We start from the raw sequence: 17912 nt of genomic DNA on the forward strand, positions 1-17912 counted from the left end.
TTTTTGATTTTAAGCCAAATGTATGATTTATTTAATTTTTGTGGTGTCATGAAATCTGAAAGTTCAGATTTGAACCAAATTTTTTAACAGCCGGGTGTTTAATAGATTGGACGATTAATTCTTTGTAGTTTGTGGGACAGTGAATGCTTGATCTATTCCAGGTTTCTTGGAGGATTATATCTGTCTTTTGTGTTTTCTTTAAATTCACATGTTTTACTGTTGCACCCAAACATCCATCCATCCATTTTCTATACCGCTTATCCTTCAGGGTCATGGGGAACCTGGAGCCTATCTCAGGAGGCATGGGGCACAAGACACCTGGACAGGGTGCCCAATCCATCGCAGGGTGGAATCACATACACATTCACACACCCATTCATACACTATGATAATGGTTTCGTTTGAGCAGAAGAAATTAAATCAGATTACAAATACAAATAGTTGTCTGTCTCTCCCTCTGTCTGTGTCTCTCTCTGCCCATGTCTCACCGTCTCTTTACCTGTCTGTCTCTCTCTCTGTCCATCTGTGTCTCTCTGTCTGTCTGTCTGCCCGCCCTTCTAGCTGTCTGATTGTTTGTCTGTCCCTCTGTCTATATCTCTTTCTGTGTGTGTGTGTGTGTGTGTTAATAAAGAGTAAAACAGCAGTGTGTGACTGAAATGAAGTGTTTAATTATGAAAGCAGCTTTAACAACCACATATCTCTCTCTCACACACACAAAGATCTGAGGTCCATCATCAGCTTTACATGACAGCGAGAAAATCACCTCACACATATCACATCACCAACCTCCAGACGGATCAGACACCTCCCTCCATCTTTATAGAACAGTTTGTTCCAGCTGCAGACAGACAGACAGACAGACAGACAGACACACATAGTCGTCTCCTTCACTCCTCTGTCTGTTGTCATCAATGTGTCTCTGTTCTCAGGCCCGGTCCCTCACACACCTGACACAGGAAGTGAACTCCATCTCCTACTACTGCTGGGACATGGTATCCATGACAACCAGACTTCATAACCACACCCACACCGTAAAGGAAAAGGGAGAGTCACACAGGACAACAATGTCCTGGAACACACCATTCCCAAACAGAAGGGGAAGGTCTGTCTGTAGCTGGAACAGACCATTGACCTGAACAGAAGGGGATTGGTCTAAATAACTGATGACATCATCATAGTGACATCATACACTGGGGTGAAGTGTTCAGTAGAGCTGACGGAGAAGTTGGGTGGAGAAACAGGGTGTCTTTGGCCTGATGAATGAAGAGGAAGCTGCTGATTTACACACACACACACACGTAGATGAAGGCAGGAGATCAGTTCCACAGTTGGAGTGTATCCGTGTGTGTGTGTGTAATCTCCGTCTCTTCATCTGTCTGTGTGATGAGCTGATGAATCCATTTAACCTGCAAACACAAATCACACACACACAGTCCTGAACACACTCTTCACCATGAAAAGTCCAAGTTGTACTTCCGCATTAAATCTTTGCCTTGTGATGTGGAGAGGAGGATCATGGGTGAACGTGGCACCGTAGCAGTCAGTGCTCCTATGAGATAACTGCACACTGTGCGTATCTTCAGTGCTGTGTGTCAGGCGAGTGCTGATTGGTTGGCTTGGTGTCTGATTGCGTACACAGAAATGTTTTTTCTGTGGGAGGTGTCTGATTGCGTACACAGAAATGATATGTTGTGACATTTCTCCTGCAGGTTTTAATCAAATTCAGATTAATGTTGTTTTATTGAGAGTAATACTGTTCAAGTGCAAACAATAAAATCAAAACAATTAATTTCTCCTCATCGCCTCCAGACGAGCGGGTGCTTCGAAACGGCTTTCTGAAACTGTAGTCCATTATAATCCTTAAAACACAGAAACAGATGAAACACGCCGTGTATAGACGCAGAGACGCGCACGCAGAGACGCGCACGCAGAGACGCGCACGCAGAGACGCGCACGCAGAGACGCGCACGCAGAGACGCGCACGCAGAGACGCAGAGGAATAAATGAGACTTTACACTGTGAAACTGAATATTAAAAATAAAACAGAAAGAACAAGAGATCCCTGATTTAATTTACACAAACATTCCACAACACATCTTACAAATAACACACACACAGGCGCATGTGTGTGTGTGTGTGTGTGTGTGTGAGAGAGAGAGAGAGAGAGAGAGAGAGAGAGAGAGAGAGAGATGTTTGTGTTCAGGTGTTGGCTTGTGATTAATTGTGTGGGAGATGTAGTGGAGCTGCACGTGCACCTGTTCCCTGCAGAATGTCATTAACTCATTAGATTTTAATTAGTGAGAGTTAATTAATGTAAATTAAAGTCAGTTCAGGAATAATCGGAGTGTGTACGGCAGGAATGTGTGTCGTTATAAACCGTGTGTGTGTGTGTGTGTGTGTCTCACCGCTGTGCGCGCGGCTCTCCCCCGCCGGTACCGTGACCTCCGTTTCCGGTTTGCTGATGACGAGCCGCTGCTGTTTGTGGCGCGTGGAGCGCACCGCGAGCACGGCCTGTCGGTTTTTATATTGCACCATCTGCAGCGTGATCTCCGCGCTCCAGCCTTCGTCCGCCCGGCACCGGAAATCGATCTCCTTCCCGTCCGCCATCACCACGGTGAAGTAGCCGTGTTTTCCCTTCCGCTCCACGCAGTCCACCGTCTTCACGCGCGAGAAGTGCAGCTCTTTGCCCTTTCCCGCCGGGTGCGCTGGCGGGTGCCGGTGCGCGTGTTTGGGCGCGTGCAGCAGCACGGCTTCTTCCGTGAGCGTGCAGTGTTTCCGCTTCCACATCTGCAGCAGTCCGTCACTGCGCTTCTCCAGCACGCCCTCCTTCAGCACGCGCGGACCCTGCTGCTGCATCACCGGGAGCGCGAGAATGAGGATGCACAACACCGCCGGCACGCGACCACTGAGCTGTGCGCGCAGATAAACGCGACACACTTACACACTCATTCACACACACACTGAGTGAAAGACAGCAGTGTCGGTCTGTCTCTCACCAGCAGCCTACAGACATCCCCGATCCGCACGCGCTGGTGTGTGTGTGAGATTGAGTGGGCTTAATCCTGCGCTCGCGCGCCCCCGGGTGCCGTGCAGCTAAAGGCGCAGAATTGCAGCAAAACATTTCAATAACAGTTTTCTCTGTGTGTGTGTGTGTGTGTGTGAGAGAGAGAGAGAGAGAGAGAGAGAGAGATATGAGTGAAGCAGGTCCGGTTTGTTTAGTCTTACACTCATTCACTGCTGATGATTAAATTTTGTTGCCAGATTAATAAACATTTAGTAAAATGATAAAGTGGGCGTGGCTTTGCTTTATTTAGACTGGTACAGATGATGGATTGAGTTTACAGTGAAATACAGAATAATGACAGAAGTGATGTTTAGTGTATTATAAGTGTGTGTCAGCAGTGAGTGTACACAAGCCCATCTATAACAGTAAAAATCCACACACTTCTTTTATATTCCCCATAAATCATAAACAGCGTTTCAAAATGAGTCATTCTTCGTTTTCTCTCCAACGTGATGTCACATTGGAACAGGCCCCACCCCACCCTCGACTCTGCCCTATTAGCATAGCTCCTCCCCTGAGTGAGCTGCACACAGTTGGCCATGTTCTCCAGCATCAGAACCACTGAACATGCAGTGAAGCCATTTTAGTTTTGAAGGAAATGTGCCACAAAAATACCTTAAATCAGTTCACACCAGACTGCTTTGTGAACACGGGCCAGTACAAAGCAGGATTTATTGGATTTGATTCTCAAGAATGGATCAGTACTAACTGTTCCTTCTCACCAAACACAATCCAGAACTCAGCAGCACTGTGGCATACAATACCTTAACACCTAAAAACCCACAATTCACTACAACCAGGAAACAAACCTCAGGCAAAACTTGCTAGAATTTATTATATAAAAAAAAAAAAATAGGAAGTACTTTAGCTTGTTTTGTGACACACACACACAGCGGAAAAACTAAAGGATAATGAACAGAGAAGGTGGTGCACGTAGAACCGGTTTATTGAATGAGTACACGTGAGTACATTAGTACATCTGTAACATGGAGGACTGTCTCAACAGCAGCTGCAGCTCTCTCTCTCTCTCACACACACAAAATGCAGGGAATTATGGGAAATTCACACTACTGCACACCCTAACATGGGTCCACTATCATCTAGAACACATCCAGAGTCAGCATGCTAAACTGCTCTCATCATTGGTCCAAACTGGTGCGGTGGGTGAAGTTAAGCTGTTTGTGGGTGGGGCAATGTGAGGGTAAAGGTTAAAGCTCAGTCTGAATCCTACACTTCAACTCAGATGCTGAAGTGCTACAATAATAAAACACAGAATTAGTGTGTATTAGAAGCTGATCTTCAGGATCAGATCCAGTTTAGAACTTTACAGAACCGTTCCCCTTTGAAACCTCAGCATGCTTCCTGTGCCAGGGTCTGACAGGTGTGTGGGCAAAGCCACTTCCATACCGGACCGGAATGAAAGGAAGTCAGAATTCAGCTAACCAGAACAGTTAACAGAATGACCACCATTGCAGGTGGAGCAAGTTCCACACCATACAGCAGGTGATGACTCCGCCAATCAGAGCACAGCTTTCTCTCACCTGATGCTTAAAGTGCTACAACAAAAATAAACCGAAGCAGCTGGGGGTGGAGCCCATCACATTCCTGACTGGCAGAACTGCTACTACAGACAATAAGGCAACCATGTGCGCAGAGCCTACCCTACACCTGTCCTAACAGGAAGTGAGTCAGGATTTAGCCAACCAGCACACAGGAGGGTTAGGACTCGAAGCACAGGCTTCAGTTATTCACAGCTAGGGATTTATTTACTTCCTGAATGAACAGGAAAACTGTCAGGATTCAGCCAATCACAGAGCAGAACAATTTATCAGCCTCCAACGGCCCCGAAGTGCTGCTAGCTATATAAAAAAAGTAAAAAATAAATTTAAAAATAAAGAAAGGCATGGGGCGGAGTTAACTGCACTGGAATGACAGGTCAGGGCCACGTGGCTCCTCCCACAGAGCATGTGGAGCTAAAACCAAGCTGAAAGTGTCCCAGGTGGGACTGGAGTCAATTCCACACTAAACTGGCAGAATTCAGCCAATCAGTGAGCAGGAATGCACAGAGCTGTAAATCCTGACTAGTTTCCCAGCCAATGATTTCCTGGGACAGGTCTGGATTCAGCCAATCGGAGAGCAGGTAGCCCTGGCTGGTGTTGAGTCATGTTTCTGGAATGTTCCTGCATGTAGGTGTGTATATAGGGGTGGGTTTGGGGTTGCAGTGAGTGAGCCACAGCTGCTGTTCACACAGAGAGAGAGAGAGAGAGAGAGAGAGAGAGAGAGAGAGAGAGAGAGAGAGAGAGAGAGAGAGACACAGACACACACAGAGTGTGCACTTTGTGTGGGTGTCAGTAATTATGATTAATCTACCAATAGAGAAATACAAAACATAAGGCTGGACCAGAGGAGGGGATTTACACCATCACAGGGCAGTGCGTGTCCATCACTGCTGTTTACACTCCGCCGGCGGGTTCGCATCCTTCTGTAACACACACAGATTACAGAATCAAACTGTACTGCAGATCACCCCACACATACAAGCGGAAAGACAAAGAAAAAAAAACAATGACATGTTCAGAGAAATAAAAACATGTAATCGAACCGATGAGAATGAATAAATAAATAGCTAAATGATGAAAAGAACTCAAGAAAAGAGAAAAAAAGAATTAAAAATAAAAAATAAGTTGTATGAAGGGTTCATAAGTCACAGTATATGAAGAGTGTTGTGTGAATATCAGTAACTGATCAACAGGATGTTCCAACACACTGAAGCCTAGTTCATGTTACACACATTTTAGCCCCCGAGCTCGCCGAAAAAAAAAACAAACAAAAAAAAACACCTTTGATCAGAGAGAAACCGAGCAATCAGCAGTTTACTGGTGTGTGAGAAATACTCAACACAGGATCACAGACACGTCACACACACACTTGGCATGTAAATATGAGGAGCTGTCGGGCAACTCCACATCCTGTGGTGTGAAGTGTCATCACTGGCAGTGATTACGGTGATGAGCTACAGCCAATGAGAGCAAGGCATGGGGTGAGGTCACCGCGAGGAAGGGAAACCCGAGAAACCTTTGGCAGAACTACAGCCATCTTTAAATAAACAACTGTTTCACACGTGGTTTTCACGTCATATATCCGTGTCACTTCTCGTGTGTGCAAGACATAACCTAGTTTTTGGACAACAGACAGTCATTGGGTGACAACTTGTCAGATCGTGCAGTGTGAAGTAGGCTTTATCACGAGTACTCAGGAGTAAGATCTAGACCCTGTAATTCTAGAGCTCCTGCAGTTCTAGTTCAACTCAAATCCCATCATACTACAGATGGAGCTCTGCAACCTCAAAACACCTTCTGAAGAACCTGATCTATTGCTGTAGAAGATCCTGGAACAGAGGATCCACAGACAGGCTGTGATCAGCACACACTCACAGATGGACTGATGACCGACACACACACACACACACACACACACACAGGGGGGGGGGCCCAAATCCCCTCGAAGGGGCAGGGCTCAACTTCATACAGAAGGTACAAAGGCAAACACACACCCACTGTGTTACACTGGAACACACACACACACGCCATGTTAGTGCAGTGACATTGGGGGGGGAGGGCTTTAAATCTAGAGGCACACCTGTTACCTACCGGGGCTTGTGCTATGCTACACACACACCATTTAAACCTGAGTGAGGAGAGAAACACACAGAGGCAGGATTACAGCGGAGTAAAGAGCAAGCGCTGATTATTTGATAAAACTGAACATTGAACATGATGGAGGGATCAAACACTAACTGTTAAGAAATTCCAAAAGGTTTAGTTTAGAGAAGTTACTGTTCATGCCTGGAGGGATTGGAAAAAAAAAATGAAGGATTTAAAAGATGCAAGGAAAAACTGAAAGAAAAAAAACTTCAGAAAGAGACTAAAAAGTTAAGAAAATGATAAAGTACAAAGAAGTGTGATTACACTGTGTGTGTGTGCGCGCGCAGTTCCACTGAGTGAGCATTAGTGTGAAGCTGCTGATTGGTCGGTTGCTATAGTAACCATAAAACCAATTACAATGTGCCAGTATGAATTTTAATATTTACTTTATACACATTAAAGATCTCAGATTACAGTTTGTGCGTGGGAGAGTGAACTGCAGTAATGCGCGTGTGAACGAACTGCAGTAATGCGCATGCGAGAGCTGTAATAGTCACTATACACTGTTCAAATTAGAATATTACAGTAGGTGTGTACCTTCGGGTCGTAGTCTGGATCGTTCTCCTCATCTGCCTCCTCCTCTCCCTCCTGACACACACACACACACGTGTGAGCATGCTCATCTCACATTAAACAGCATGCTGATAACACATTAAACACACTCACCTCATCATCAGCCTCCTCTCCTTCCTCATCATACTGAAACACACACACACACACACACACACACACCACACAGATGAGTAAACATAACTCTGCAGTGTTCTAATTCGCACTTTAGCACTTTTCTAGTGTTCACTAAGCAACAGCTCATTACAGAAGGTGGATTTGGAACACAGCCAGTGACCTGAAGCTGAAAATGTAATAAAGACAGACTTCTCTTCAACACCCTAGTTACACCTCCACAGGTACACTACCCCACTGTCCTCAGAGCTGAAGGTAAACGTTAGTTTCTCAGAGCGGCTGTGTCCCATTACTATGTGCAGTGTGCCCTCCTTCACTCACGTCATCGTCGTCGTCCTCAATGGCCTCTCCGGTGAAGTACAGCACGGCACGCGGCACAATGTGCTCTCGGATAAAGTGACCGATCTCAAAGTCCGCCGCCAAGATGGCCTCCGAGTCCTCGTCCTGAACCGCACAACAGCAGGGTTAGTGCTCTACAACGGTGCACCAAACACTACACTGCTCCATTTACACTCATAACACAGTGTGGGCTAGAACGAGAGCTGCAACAACTAATCAATTATGAAAATAGTCAACGAGTCTCATTATGGATTAGTTGGTCTGAGCGGCACGGGGGAGATTTACTCATTAAGTTACTTCTGTTCCGAAAACACGCTTCAGAGTGTAAATACTAACGTTGTGTCCCAAATAAAGTACTGTACACTTGCACCATGTACTCTACCGTGCTGCTTAAAAGGTTTAGTTTAATTTAAGTTTGTCATTATATGTTGTATTTGCACGCTTGCAGTGTAAATTCTGTCGTTTATTATAACAGAATTGATGTGTTAGTAACGAGGCCGCGTTGCTGATCAAACGCAGTGTAGACACGCTGATAGAGTGTGTAGCGCGAGTAGGATCTGTAATGTCTAATTAAAACACTGATCAAAAGTAAACAAGTAAAATAATATTACTAAAGACACTAACAAACCACATGGTGCAGTGAAGGAGTTTTTATTATTAATGTACGACTGTAGTTTAATTCTGTGATTTTTGTGCATCCATCAAAAATAATGCATAAACATTCTAAAAAATATTATATATATATATATATATATATATATATATATAAGTTTATATTGTGTACATGTATTTATTCATTATTCACGGATGCACAAAAAGCATCAAATTAAACTCCAATCCTAAATTAATTAAAATATATATATATATATATATATATATATATATATATATATATATATATATATATATATATTCTGGTGTGTGTATTGGGTTCTTTTCTGTTTTGTACAAACAGTTGTGTAAAGTTTTAGTCTGAAGTTTATATTTGTAACACTCGGTTTGTGGATTTAATTTTAAATAAACAACAAAACAAAAAAATTGTACTGAAAGCTTGCCCCGCCCCATCCGATTAATTGAAAGAATAAATGAGAAATAATCGGCCAACTAACCGATTATAAAAATAATCCATAGTTGCAGCCCTAGTTAAGACAGCCTGCGCGGGCTTTTTAAACAAGTGTGTGAGAGAGACTCACCAGTTCACCACTCTCTGGTACTGAAAGACAAAAGAACAGACACTATGTTACTTAAACAGCCATAAACTCCACACCGTTACACCACCTAAACCCACACTCTCAACTCCACCCGAGTGACAATCAGCATGAATCTGGAACTCAATCATTCCTGACGGATCACGTGGGGTGTGTGTACCTTCAGGAGGGGAGAAGAAGTTGAAGAAGGAGTCATTAGGGACAGTCTTGGTGACCGTCCTCACCGTCCCTCTACCCTTATGCTTCTGCTTCTTCTTTATGGTCTTCAGAGTAACATTCTTCCCTTTGGTCCAGTCAATCGTGCACCTACACACACGCGGTTAGGGTTTATTCACAGGAAATTCACTGTATAAACACCTCACATACATCAAACTCAATAACATACAGGATACACAACACAAGCTGCAGGTGGTGTAGTGCGAGACGGGTACAGCATGGGAGACAGGTGTACAGTGAGGTTCAGAGAGACCGGTAGTGTGAAGGGTATATGGTCAGGTGTAGAGAGCGAGACAGGTGCTTTACCCAGTGCAGCCCATGATCTCAGGGCCGTCGAAGGAGAAGGGGTCGGACTCGTCAGGTTCAGATCTCATCTTGTAGGTCTTAGTGAGAACCGTGTTGGAGAAAAACTCGTTCTGCTCAAAGTGGAACTCTAACGTAAAACTCTATACACACACACACACACACACACACACACACACACACACACACACACACACACACAGAGAGAGAGAGAAAGAGAGAACATTAAAGCAGGGAGTTGTATCTAATCCCTGTATGAACTGTATGCAGAGCTACTGTGTGGTTTGGGACACAGCCTATGACCTGAAGTGGATAATGACTAGTAAGGGACAACAGCAGTCAAGGTAATTTGGGACACAGCCCAGTGACAGTAGAGAACCCTGAGGACATCAACTAAAAATAAACCCTTCCCAGTTACCATGACAACCATGTCCCAATTTCTCATCAGTGCATCTCTCCCTGTGATAAAATTACATGTCTTTCATGACATTTCCTCCAGAGGAAATAAATACACCAAATTTAGACATTATCTGTTTATAGTTCTTTAAAACAAGTTAGTTCCTGTTCTCACTTACGTTATAGCAGCTATAAACACTCACCATCCTCTCTTCACGTTAATAAGATAAAAATAATAAACAAGGAGTGCCCTGTCACAGAGGGGCATAGCCAGAGCAAACTGGCCTGCAAGTCACATCCATGTGTTCACCCCACAATACCAGATCCAAATCTCAATTTAGACCTAAAATCACACAATGCACAGCAAAGATATCAGCTCTTCCTATATCTTATGCCATAAGTTTATCACCTTGCCATGGAAACACATCAAACATCCATCCTCAATTTAGCAGCTTCAATGTCTGGGTATGACGTTGGCTGTGTTTGGTGCCTCTCACATAAATCCCCTAGGAGGAGCATTTCAAAATCCAGAACGTGTGGTTTTTTTTTTTTTAAACAATCCAAAGTGGCAGACTTCCTGTTGGGCAGAGCTAATACAAGCAAATGGGAAAAATGCCTGTCATGGTGAGAACAATGTCCTCACCAAAACATGTGATAGACAACCTGTGTGGCAACCACAGCGATCAACTCATTCGGAAGTGTTAAGGGGCGCTATGGAGTGCACTGGCCACACCCAGGACATAAGACTGAAGAATTACAGAATATTGCCAAGTTTCAAGAATTTGAGTATTTCAAAGGAATGAAACACACACTTGTGAAATAGGGGGTGCTGTGGAGCCAATGAGGCACGTCTATATCGAACTGCGATAAGTTAAACGAGATCCTAAATCAAGTGTATGTGTAAAATTCCATAAGTTTCAGCCTCATAAGCCCCTCAAAACACCACAGGAAAATGTAAAAATCCTACATTTCATCCAACATGGCTGACTTCCTGTTGGGTCCGATATAGTCCGATAAAACTAAGTGAACAATAATCATACCAAATACTGTGCACCTCTGAGCAACTTCATCTCAACCACTGACTCTTTGGTGGTGGTGGAGATCTATAGCACCACAAACACTACATAACTGATTTTACACAGATCTGTGTGCCAACTTTCCTGAGTTTTCACACATGACAAATGCCTAAATAAAAAGTAAGTTAAGATGTTTTTGAAAAAAAAATAAATAAAAATAAATAAATAAATAAAAAAAATAAAAAAAAACCCAACCAGGTTTTAGCGCCTCCGGTGCTCGGGCACCAATATACTCAGCTCCTTGTGTTCCTGAGAAACCGTAAAGTGTGAACTCCTGAAGATGCGAGAAAATGTAGTTACGGGCTTTACCTCGGACTACTACAGAGCACTGACACTGGAGACTCCTTCCACACACGTTAAATAAACATCTTATTTTAAGAAAACTTCAATTACACACATTTTTAGGACTGTTAAAAACTAGAGATAAAAATCACCAATTACACAAAAAGTGTGTTGGAGTGCGTGTTAGTGTGATTGAGTACCATGGGCTGTCCTGCGTCTGAAAACTTGACCTTGATGTCCTGCAAGTGTTTGAGTATGGGTTCATCATGTTCCTGAAACACAGGTTCTATTAGAGTGCAGTTCCCCAACACGCACAGAGAGACAGACACGCACAGAGAGACAGACACGCACAGAGAGACAGACACGCACAGAGAGACAGACGAAGTGTGTGTACCTGCAGCATCTCACTCAGCAGGTCAACGTTCTTAAATACAGTGAGCCAGAACTCAGGAATTCCTTTAGGGTCCTCCTTCTCTTCATCCTTCTTCTCTTCTTCTACCTTCACCTTGTCCTTCAGCTCACTCTGTGCGCGCACACACACACACACACACACACACACACACAGAGTTAAGTGTAGGACTAACCCAGAGGTCAGTGGTTCAGGACGCGGTGTTTCAGTATGTAAGGTGATGACTTACTGAGAGCTCCTCATCCTCAGCCTGTTTCCACTCACACTCCTCCTCTGTGGGTTCATACGCTGCCTTGATGATGTCACTGCGCTGAACACACACACACACGTCAGGTTAACACAGCACAACACAGATACAAAGCACTGATACAGAGCTGTGTCCATCTCTGTTCCCTACAGCAATCAGTGAGAACCCAGAAGACCTTCTGCTCAGAGTATCTGCAGCTACCAGCACTTCAAATTTAATACTTTTTAATACCATATTAAATACATTTCCAAAACATTGTAAGACCTGCAGGTCACTGCAGTCATACTACACGACATCAGCTATAATGGAGTGTGTTCATGCAGATACGTCCATTTCTGGGTTTAATAAACTATAGTAAACTTCTACACAGGTAGATGTAGAGCCCAGAACAAATATCCTTCACATTACCATTTACTCCAACACTGAAATACATACACTATTTCCTTTCTATATTAGAAGCCCCCTCACAGCAGTGATTACCAATTTTATCGTAGTTTAATGAATTTAACGTAACAAGTAGTTATTTGCAAAAATGTCTGTACATTTATTTATAACATTTTAAAAACTGAGAGTAACCCAGTCAGACGACTTTACCATCTCACACAGCAACTGGCCACAATAACATCTACACCTGCTTTACAGTGTCATTCCGCTGCATTTTAACACCTTTGAAACGTGAACTTAGGACATTTTAATGCTAATAAGGCCTTATTTTTATAGTAAGGAATTCAAGACAAACTTTAAGGTCCTGCAGAAACCCTGGAGGAGAACTGCTCTGGGACAACGTCCACTGTTAAGTGCTATACAAATAAAACTGAAAAGAATCAGTTCTGGCGTTTATTAATCCTCCATCCTGGTCATTAAGAACCAGGGGAAGTGTGCGTCATAACGAGGTAAAGCCGAGCGTGACTATGTGTGCGTACACTAACCTTGTCATAGAGAGGTTGGTAGAGTGCAGCGTACTTCCTCTCCAGCTCATGCACTTCCTCGTAGAACTTGGCTTCAATGTGAGCACATTTCACCTGCAGGTTCTTCAAAGCGTTCACTCTCCGCTTCACCACCCGCGGCAGACTGATACATACACACACACACACCTCATCATATACTACTACACTACAGCAGCGAGAACAGTTACAGTAGTCTTTATTAACCTGGTGTGCAGTTCAGAGTGTACAAAAGCCTATTGGGTGTGTGTGTGTATATATAAACGTACCTCTCCATGTATCCTGACGGAGAACCCACAAGTCCATCCAATCTCTCCTGTAGCGCCGCCAGAATCTGAGGATTCTGCATCATCTGTACTGTCAGCTGTCGAGCTAGACCAGACCAATCACACAGATCATCTCAAGCTAGACCTGACCAATCACAGAGTATGTTTACATGGACAGCAGTAATCTAATTATTGACCTTACTCCGAATAAGACAATATTGTGATTAAAGTGTTTACATGAGGCGCTTTTAGAATACTGCTTTCATGTACCTGTTTTACATGTTCTGCAACATAGCACGATTAACAGCACACGTCATTACGTCCCCACGCCACGCTGTCCAACGTTCCCTCCAGAATGTCATGCATCAACACACAGTTCGTCTTCGTTATGGTACCGTACACAGTTTTGGGTGTTTTTATTAATTTTTATGAATGCTTCAAGTGCGGTTAATTATTTGTCATGCTATACATGCTTCTAGACAACTGCTTGGAACTGTGGGCTGAGTCCCAAACCGTGTACTTACCTACTGCATAGTAGCCGAGATACATGTATTTCGCCTGCTACAGGCCTATAGTAGGTATGTACGTGGTTTGGGACGCAGCTGTGCTCTTGTTTGCCGTAAAATGGTTGAGCACTGCCGTGTGTGATCGTGTCCTGTCACAAAAAGCGGAGAAAACTCACAACGGTAATAGTGTGATTAAGGTGTGTACATGTCTGTAATACACCTCGATAATGCGACTAAAACAGGAATACTCCACGTCTTAATCCGATTTGTGTTTACTTCGAGTGTGACCTTAATCGGATTACGGTAAGTAAATATTGCTGTTTACATGGTAGTTTCTCAGAGTATTGTCTTAATCGAGTTAATATTAGATTATTGTTGTCCATGTAAACGTACTGACAGATCATCTCAAACTAGATCAGACCAATCAAACACAGGGTAAATAATCATACAGAGGAGTCAGTGAGGTGACTTTACCTAAACCAATACAGAGACAGAAGAGTAGCATCATAAATATAAAAGATGGAGGTCGAAATGGATTTCCTCTCAGGTGTTGAGAGTCTGTACGTGTGATGTTTCAGAGGAACATGAGATGAAAACCCTCTAAATTCACCTGTACTCCCTCTCCCTCACACTAACACTGCAGAGGTGGTCTACGTGCACCACACACCCCCTCCCTACTTAGGCAGCCTAATCCTGAAGGGAACTAGAGTGGAGTCAGCATGCTGAAGTGTGATAAAGGATCAGAGTATATCAAATAATGATCATCAGCACAAGGTTCTGCATTACTCAGCATTATTTAACAGGGTACCGAGGTCACAGTGGGATCAATAACACACACAGTAGATGACTGAAAGTGTGATAAGCACCAGTGAGACAGCAGAGGAGTGTACAACCCCTGGGAAAGATGATGGAATCTCCACACTTGGAGGATGTTCACTCTGCTTTAATACTTTATAGCAAATAAACAAAGTCACACGTATGACAACTACTTTTGTTTACGATCTTAACTTTCTGGCTTCCTAAACAACTGAAAATTACATTTGTACTTTGCTGCTCCTCTTCGGGCTTTTATGACAGCAGAGTTTGAAGGCGTGGACTTTATATACTCCACCAGGCTGTTCCAGCTGTCTAGAACAGCGGTTAACAGATCAGCACTGCAAGATGGAACCTTGTCCTGGACCAGTTTTTACACTACCACCATAAATGTTCAGTGGGATGGAGATTTGGACCGTGTGCTGGCCAGGCCAGAGTTGATCTGTGTGTATGTGTGCACGCACATGTACCTTTACTGTCCTCTCCAGTCTCCTCCTCTTCCACTTCCTCTACATCCTCCATATCAGCCTGATCCAGCTCAGCCTGCTCCTTACTGCACACACACAAATAAATAACAAAATGGAGGTACTGTTACTCCAACTCTAGTGTGCGGCTGTATCCCAAGTTACTGACCCTACACACTAAGGCCGTGTGTGATGAGAGTATTATTGGGACACAGCCCAAGACACTACAGGACAGTGCAGGAGGGAGCAGTACTCACTTATCCAAGTCGGCCATGACAGGTCACTGTGCTCGAGCCTGGAACAACATCATGCATAATTTTTTTATTTTATATATATGTACACACACACACACACACACACACACACAGCACCACCCATCAGACAAGAACATCCCCAGGCTCATTATGGTCAATCATGGACAGGGCTGTAAATCAGTGTCTAAAGGAACCAGGATACTATAGCAGTACACTATATCCCCCTACACCAGTTCACTGATGGTTCAATCCAGCTACAGACTGACCAAACTACCTCTCTGATCTAAAGTGGTTCAGCTCAAATACTTACTGACCCCTTCCTCTGTCCAAATCATCATCATCATCATCATCATCATCATCAGGCCCTCTCAATGCATTACCTATAGCACCCTAAAACACACACACACACACCACTCCATCTCTACAATGGCGTCATAATGGTCATAATTAGCTAGCAGACTAATAAAATTGCCCAGGCGGAGCGGGAAGCTGTGGCCGGGTTTCAGAGCCCGGACCCCGGCTAGCTCCCCCACCACGTGTCGCTCCATCCTACCGCCCGGCTACTGCACCGCTAGCTAGAGGCTAGCGCACATGTCCTCCTGCTACACACCGCGAGCGGACACACACAAATCTGATTATAAACAGTAAGAGAAGTACATTATTAATGTGCTCAGTAGTGATGCCAGTCATGCTAAGCTAGGCTAATTAAAGACTGCGCGCGCGCAGAGAGCGCATCATTAACTAATCCAGCGCGAGGCCGAGCTCACTACAGGCTAGCTACATTAGCGCTAGTTAGCGGTTTGTCGTACAAGTTAGGGCAGCTAAATGCTAACGTTAAAGAGAAGCCTCCCCACAGCGTTTACCTCAGACACAGATGTATACATACGGGTGTGTGGAATTTCTCACTAACGCGCCAGAAAAAAGATTAAAATCGATGTAAAGGTGTCTGTGCGGGTAAATATACCGCTTCAGCCGTGTATTCTGTCAGATTAAACTCGATTACTGATCTAATAAGAATAAAGATGAAGGCTGAGGTAATGAAAGCGTCTCGTGAGGAAACACCAGCCATTTTCACTCAGCCCTCAGTGTATCTCCATCATGGCGCGGTGTGTGTGTGTGTCTGAGAGAGGTATAAAACCCCGCGGAGTGCCCCGGCTCACTCCCCTTCAGCACAGCTCTCCACACCGGGATAACGCGCACTAAACTGCGGGTTTTTCTGTAAATAAAGTGTAAAGAGCGAACAGAAGCGGCGGTGCATCTCACCGTGTGTATGTTCGCGCGGTGTCCGGCGGGAGCTTCTGCGCATGCGCATCGACGCACACTGACGGCGGCGGGAAAACAAGAGGCCCGATACCCGTGCCGCGTGCACTCATATACGTCCCGCGTCATCACGTAAGTCCACGGTCACCAGGGCAACGTGACAGTGTGGGCGGGGTCAGCGCGGGCCAGGATGTCAAGCCACACCCCCTTTCCTTCTCTCCCCCCTTCAATGTGAGTAATGGAGTTAGCTAGCAGTCGATGCTCAAAAGTTTGTGCACCCTAACAACTAACTAAAGAAAATATATGTTTTCACTTTCACAGATGTTCCTTTATTCTCACACGTAACGGAAATGCTCAAATAGTATACTTTATAGAGGAATATTACTAACAGAAAAATCACAATGACGTCAGTTCAAAGGTTTGTGCACCTTTAGGGCCAAACAGAGAAATCAATGAAATATATATGTTTTCCACAGGTTCCTTCATTCTCACAACAAAAATATTCAAATGCTGTGTGTTATAGTGAAATATTCAATTGTGAAATATCAAAATGATTTTTCATTTTAATTTTCAAAATATCACACACAGACACACACGTCTTATTCTGTTACATCTGTAAATAACTTTTAATCTGTTCATTTTTAATCAGCAAAGCATGGGGGTGCAAACTTTTACTCAAAACATAATCAGAGACACAGAGATGTTTTAATCAGCATTTATAAATGGGTACCTGTGTGTGTGTGTGTGTGAGATGCTGATGTGTGATCTTTGTGCTGACAGTAAGTGGAGACGATTTGCAGATATCGACAACTATTAAATATTCATGCACATTGAATTTCACCCTCACACACACACACACACACACACACACACACACAATTTATACCCAAGTAAATACACAATCCACACAAACCACATGATTCAGGTGGACACTACTTGTCATGTGGGACTCTGCTTACCTCCAGGTTCCCGTGTGTGCAGCTACACACCTGTATATCTGAGGGGACTGTAAGCAGTACAGGTGCTCCACAGGGGAATGTTCTCTTCCTGATCACTTTTTACACCTCTGATTTCAGGTGTGACTCTAAAACGTGTCATATGCATAAGTTCTCAGATGATTGTGGCTATTGTGGTGTGTACTGTGTAAGGAAGTGTGTGAGGAGTAGGAGTACAGGAACCTGAATAACAGCTTTGTGGCTTCATGGTGTGGCGTTAGAACCATCTTCAGCTTAACACCAGCAAGATAACGGAGACTGCGGTGGATTTTGGTAAGAAGAAATCTGCTCCAGCCACCATTGAGGTGGTACATGGGTGGCTGTGGCTCAGGTAGAGTGGGTTGTCCACTAATCCGATAATCGTAGGGTTGGCGGTTCGAATCCTGGCCCACATGACTCCACATGCCGAAGTGTCCTTGAGCAAGACACTGAACCCCAAGTTGCTCCCGATGGCAAGTTAGCACCTTGCATGCAGCTCTACT

General features: G+C 44.1%; 2 protein-coding genes across 4 annotated transcripts; both read right to left on the minus strand.

Moving 5' to 3' along the window:
• Nucleotides 1–256: 256 nt before the first annotated feature.
• phlda1 (pleckstrin homology-like domain, family A, member 1) lies at nt 257–3905 on the minus strand. The gene is made up of 2 exons (XM_053650494.1): nt 2406–3905; nt 257–1406 (listed from the first exon to the last, which is right to left on the minus strand). Exons 1-2 carry the CDS (start codon nt 2854–2856, stop codon nt 1402–1404), a joined length of 456 nt encoding a protein of 151 aa, XP_053506469.1. The 5' UTR covers nt 2857–3905; the 3' UTR covers nt 257–1401.
• Nucleotides 3906–3992: 87 nt separating this feature from the next.
• nap1l1 (nucleosome assembly protein 1-like 1) lies at nt 3993–16551 on the minus strand. 3 transcript variants are annotated; one of them, XM_053650493.1, is made up of 16 exons: nt 16439–16550; nt 15179–15216; nt 14928–15010; nt 13142–13244; nt 12858–12999; nt 11911–11991; nt 11667–11795; nt 11473–11544; nt 9522–9661; nt 9160–9305; nt 8985–9004; nt 7774–7896; nt 7435–7467; nt 7306–7356; nt 6715–6751; nt 3993–5546 (listed from the first exon to the last, which is right to left on the minus strand). In XM_053650493.1, exons 2-15 carry the CDS (start codon nt 15193–15195, stop codon nt 6746–6748), a joined length of 1146 nt encoding a protein of 381 aa, XP_053506468.1. In that variant the 5' UTR covers nt 15196–15216; nt 16439–16550; the 3' UTR covers nt 3993–5546; nt 6715–6745. The 3 variants fall into 3 exon arrangements, with proteins under 3 accessions (XP_053506468.1, XP_053506467.1, XP_053506466.1); XM_053650492.1 differs by lacking the exon at nt 6715–6751 and having other exon boundaries at nt 3993–5543; nt 16439–16551; XM_053650491.1 differs by lacking the exon at nt 6715–6751.
• Between the last annotated feature and the right edge of the window lie 1361 nt (nt 16552–17912).

The sequence above is a fragment of the Ictalurus furcatus genome, chromosome 19 (genome assembly GCF_023375685.1).
Source record: "Ictalurus furcatus strain D&B chromosome 19, Billie_1.0, whole genome shotgun sequence".
In the NCBI taxonomy this organism is placed as follows: Eukaryota; Metazoa; Chordata; class Actinopteri; order Siluriformes; family Ictaluridae; genus Ictalurus; species Ictalurus furcatus.

Bases quoted from the DNA above. Each gene is read 5' to 3' on its own strand.
- phlda1 (XM_053650494.1), bottom strand. From the start codon at position 2,856: ATGCAGCAGCAGGGTCCGCGCGTGCTGAAGGAGGGCGTGCTGGAGAAG.
- nap1l1 (XM_053650491.1), bottom strand. The intron at 9,005-9,159 runs GTACACACACCC...TTTGTCTTTCAG, and splicing joins CTTCTTCTCCCCTCCTGAAG to TACCAGAGAGTGGTGAACTG. The intron at 7,468-7,773 runs GTGAGTGAAGGA...TGTGTGTTTCAG, and splicing joins TTGAGGACGACGACGATGAC to TATGATGAGGAAGGAGAGGA.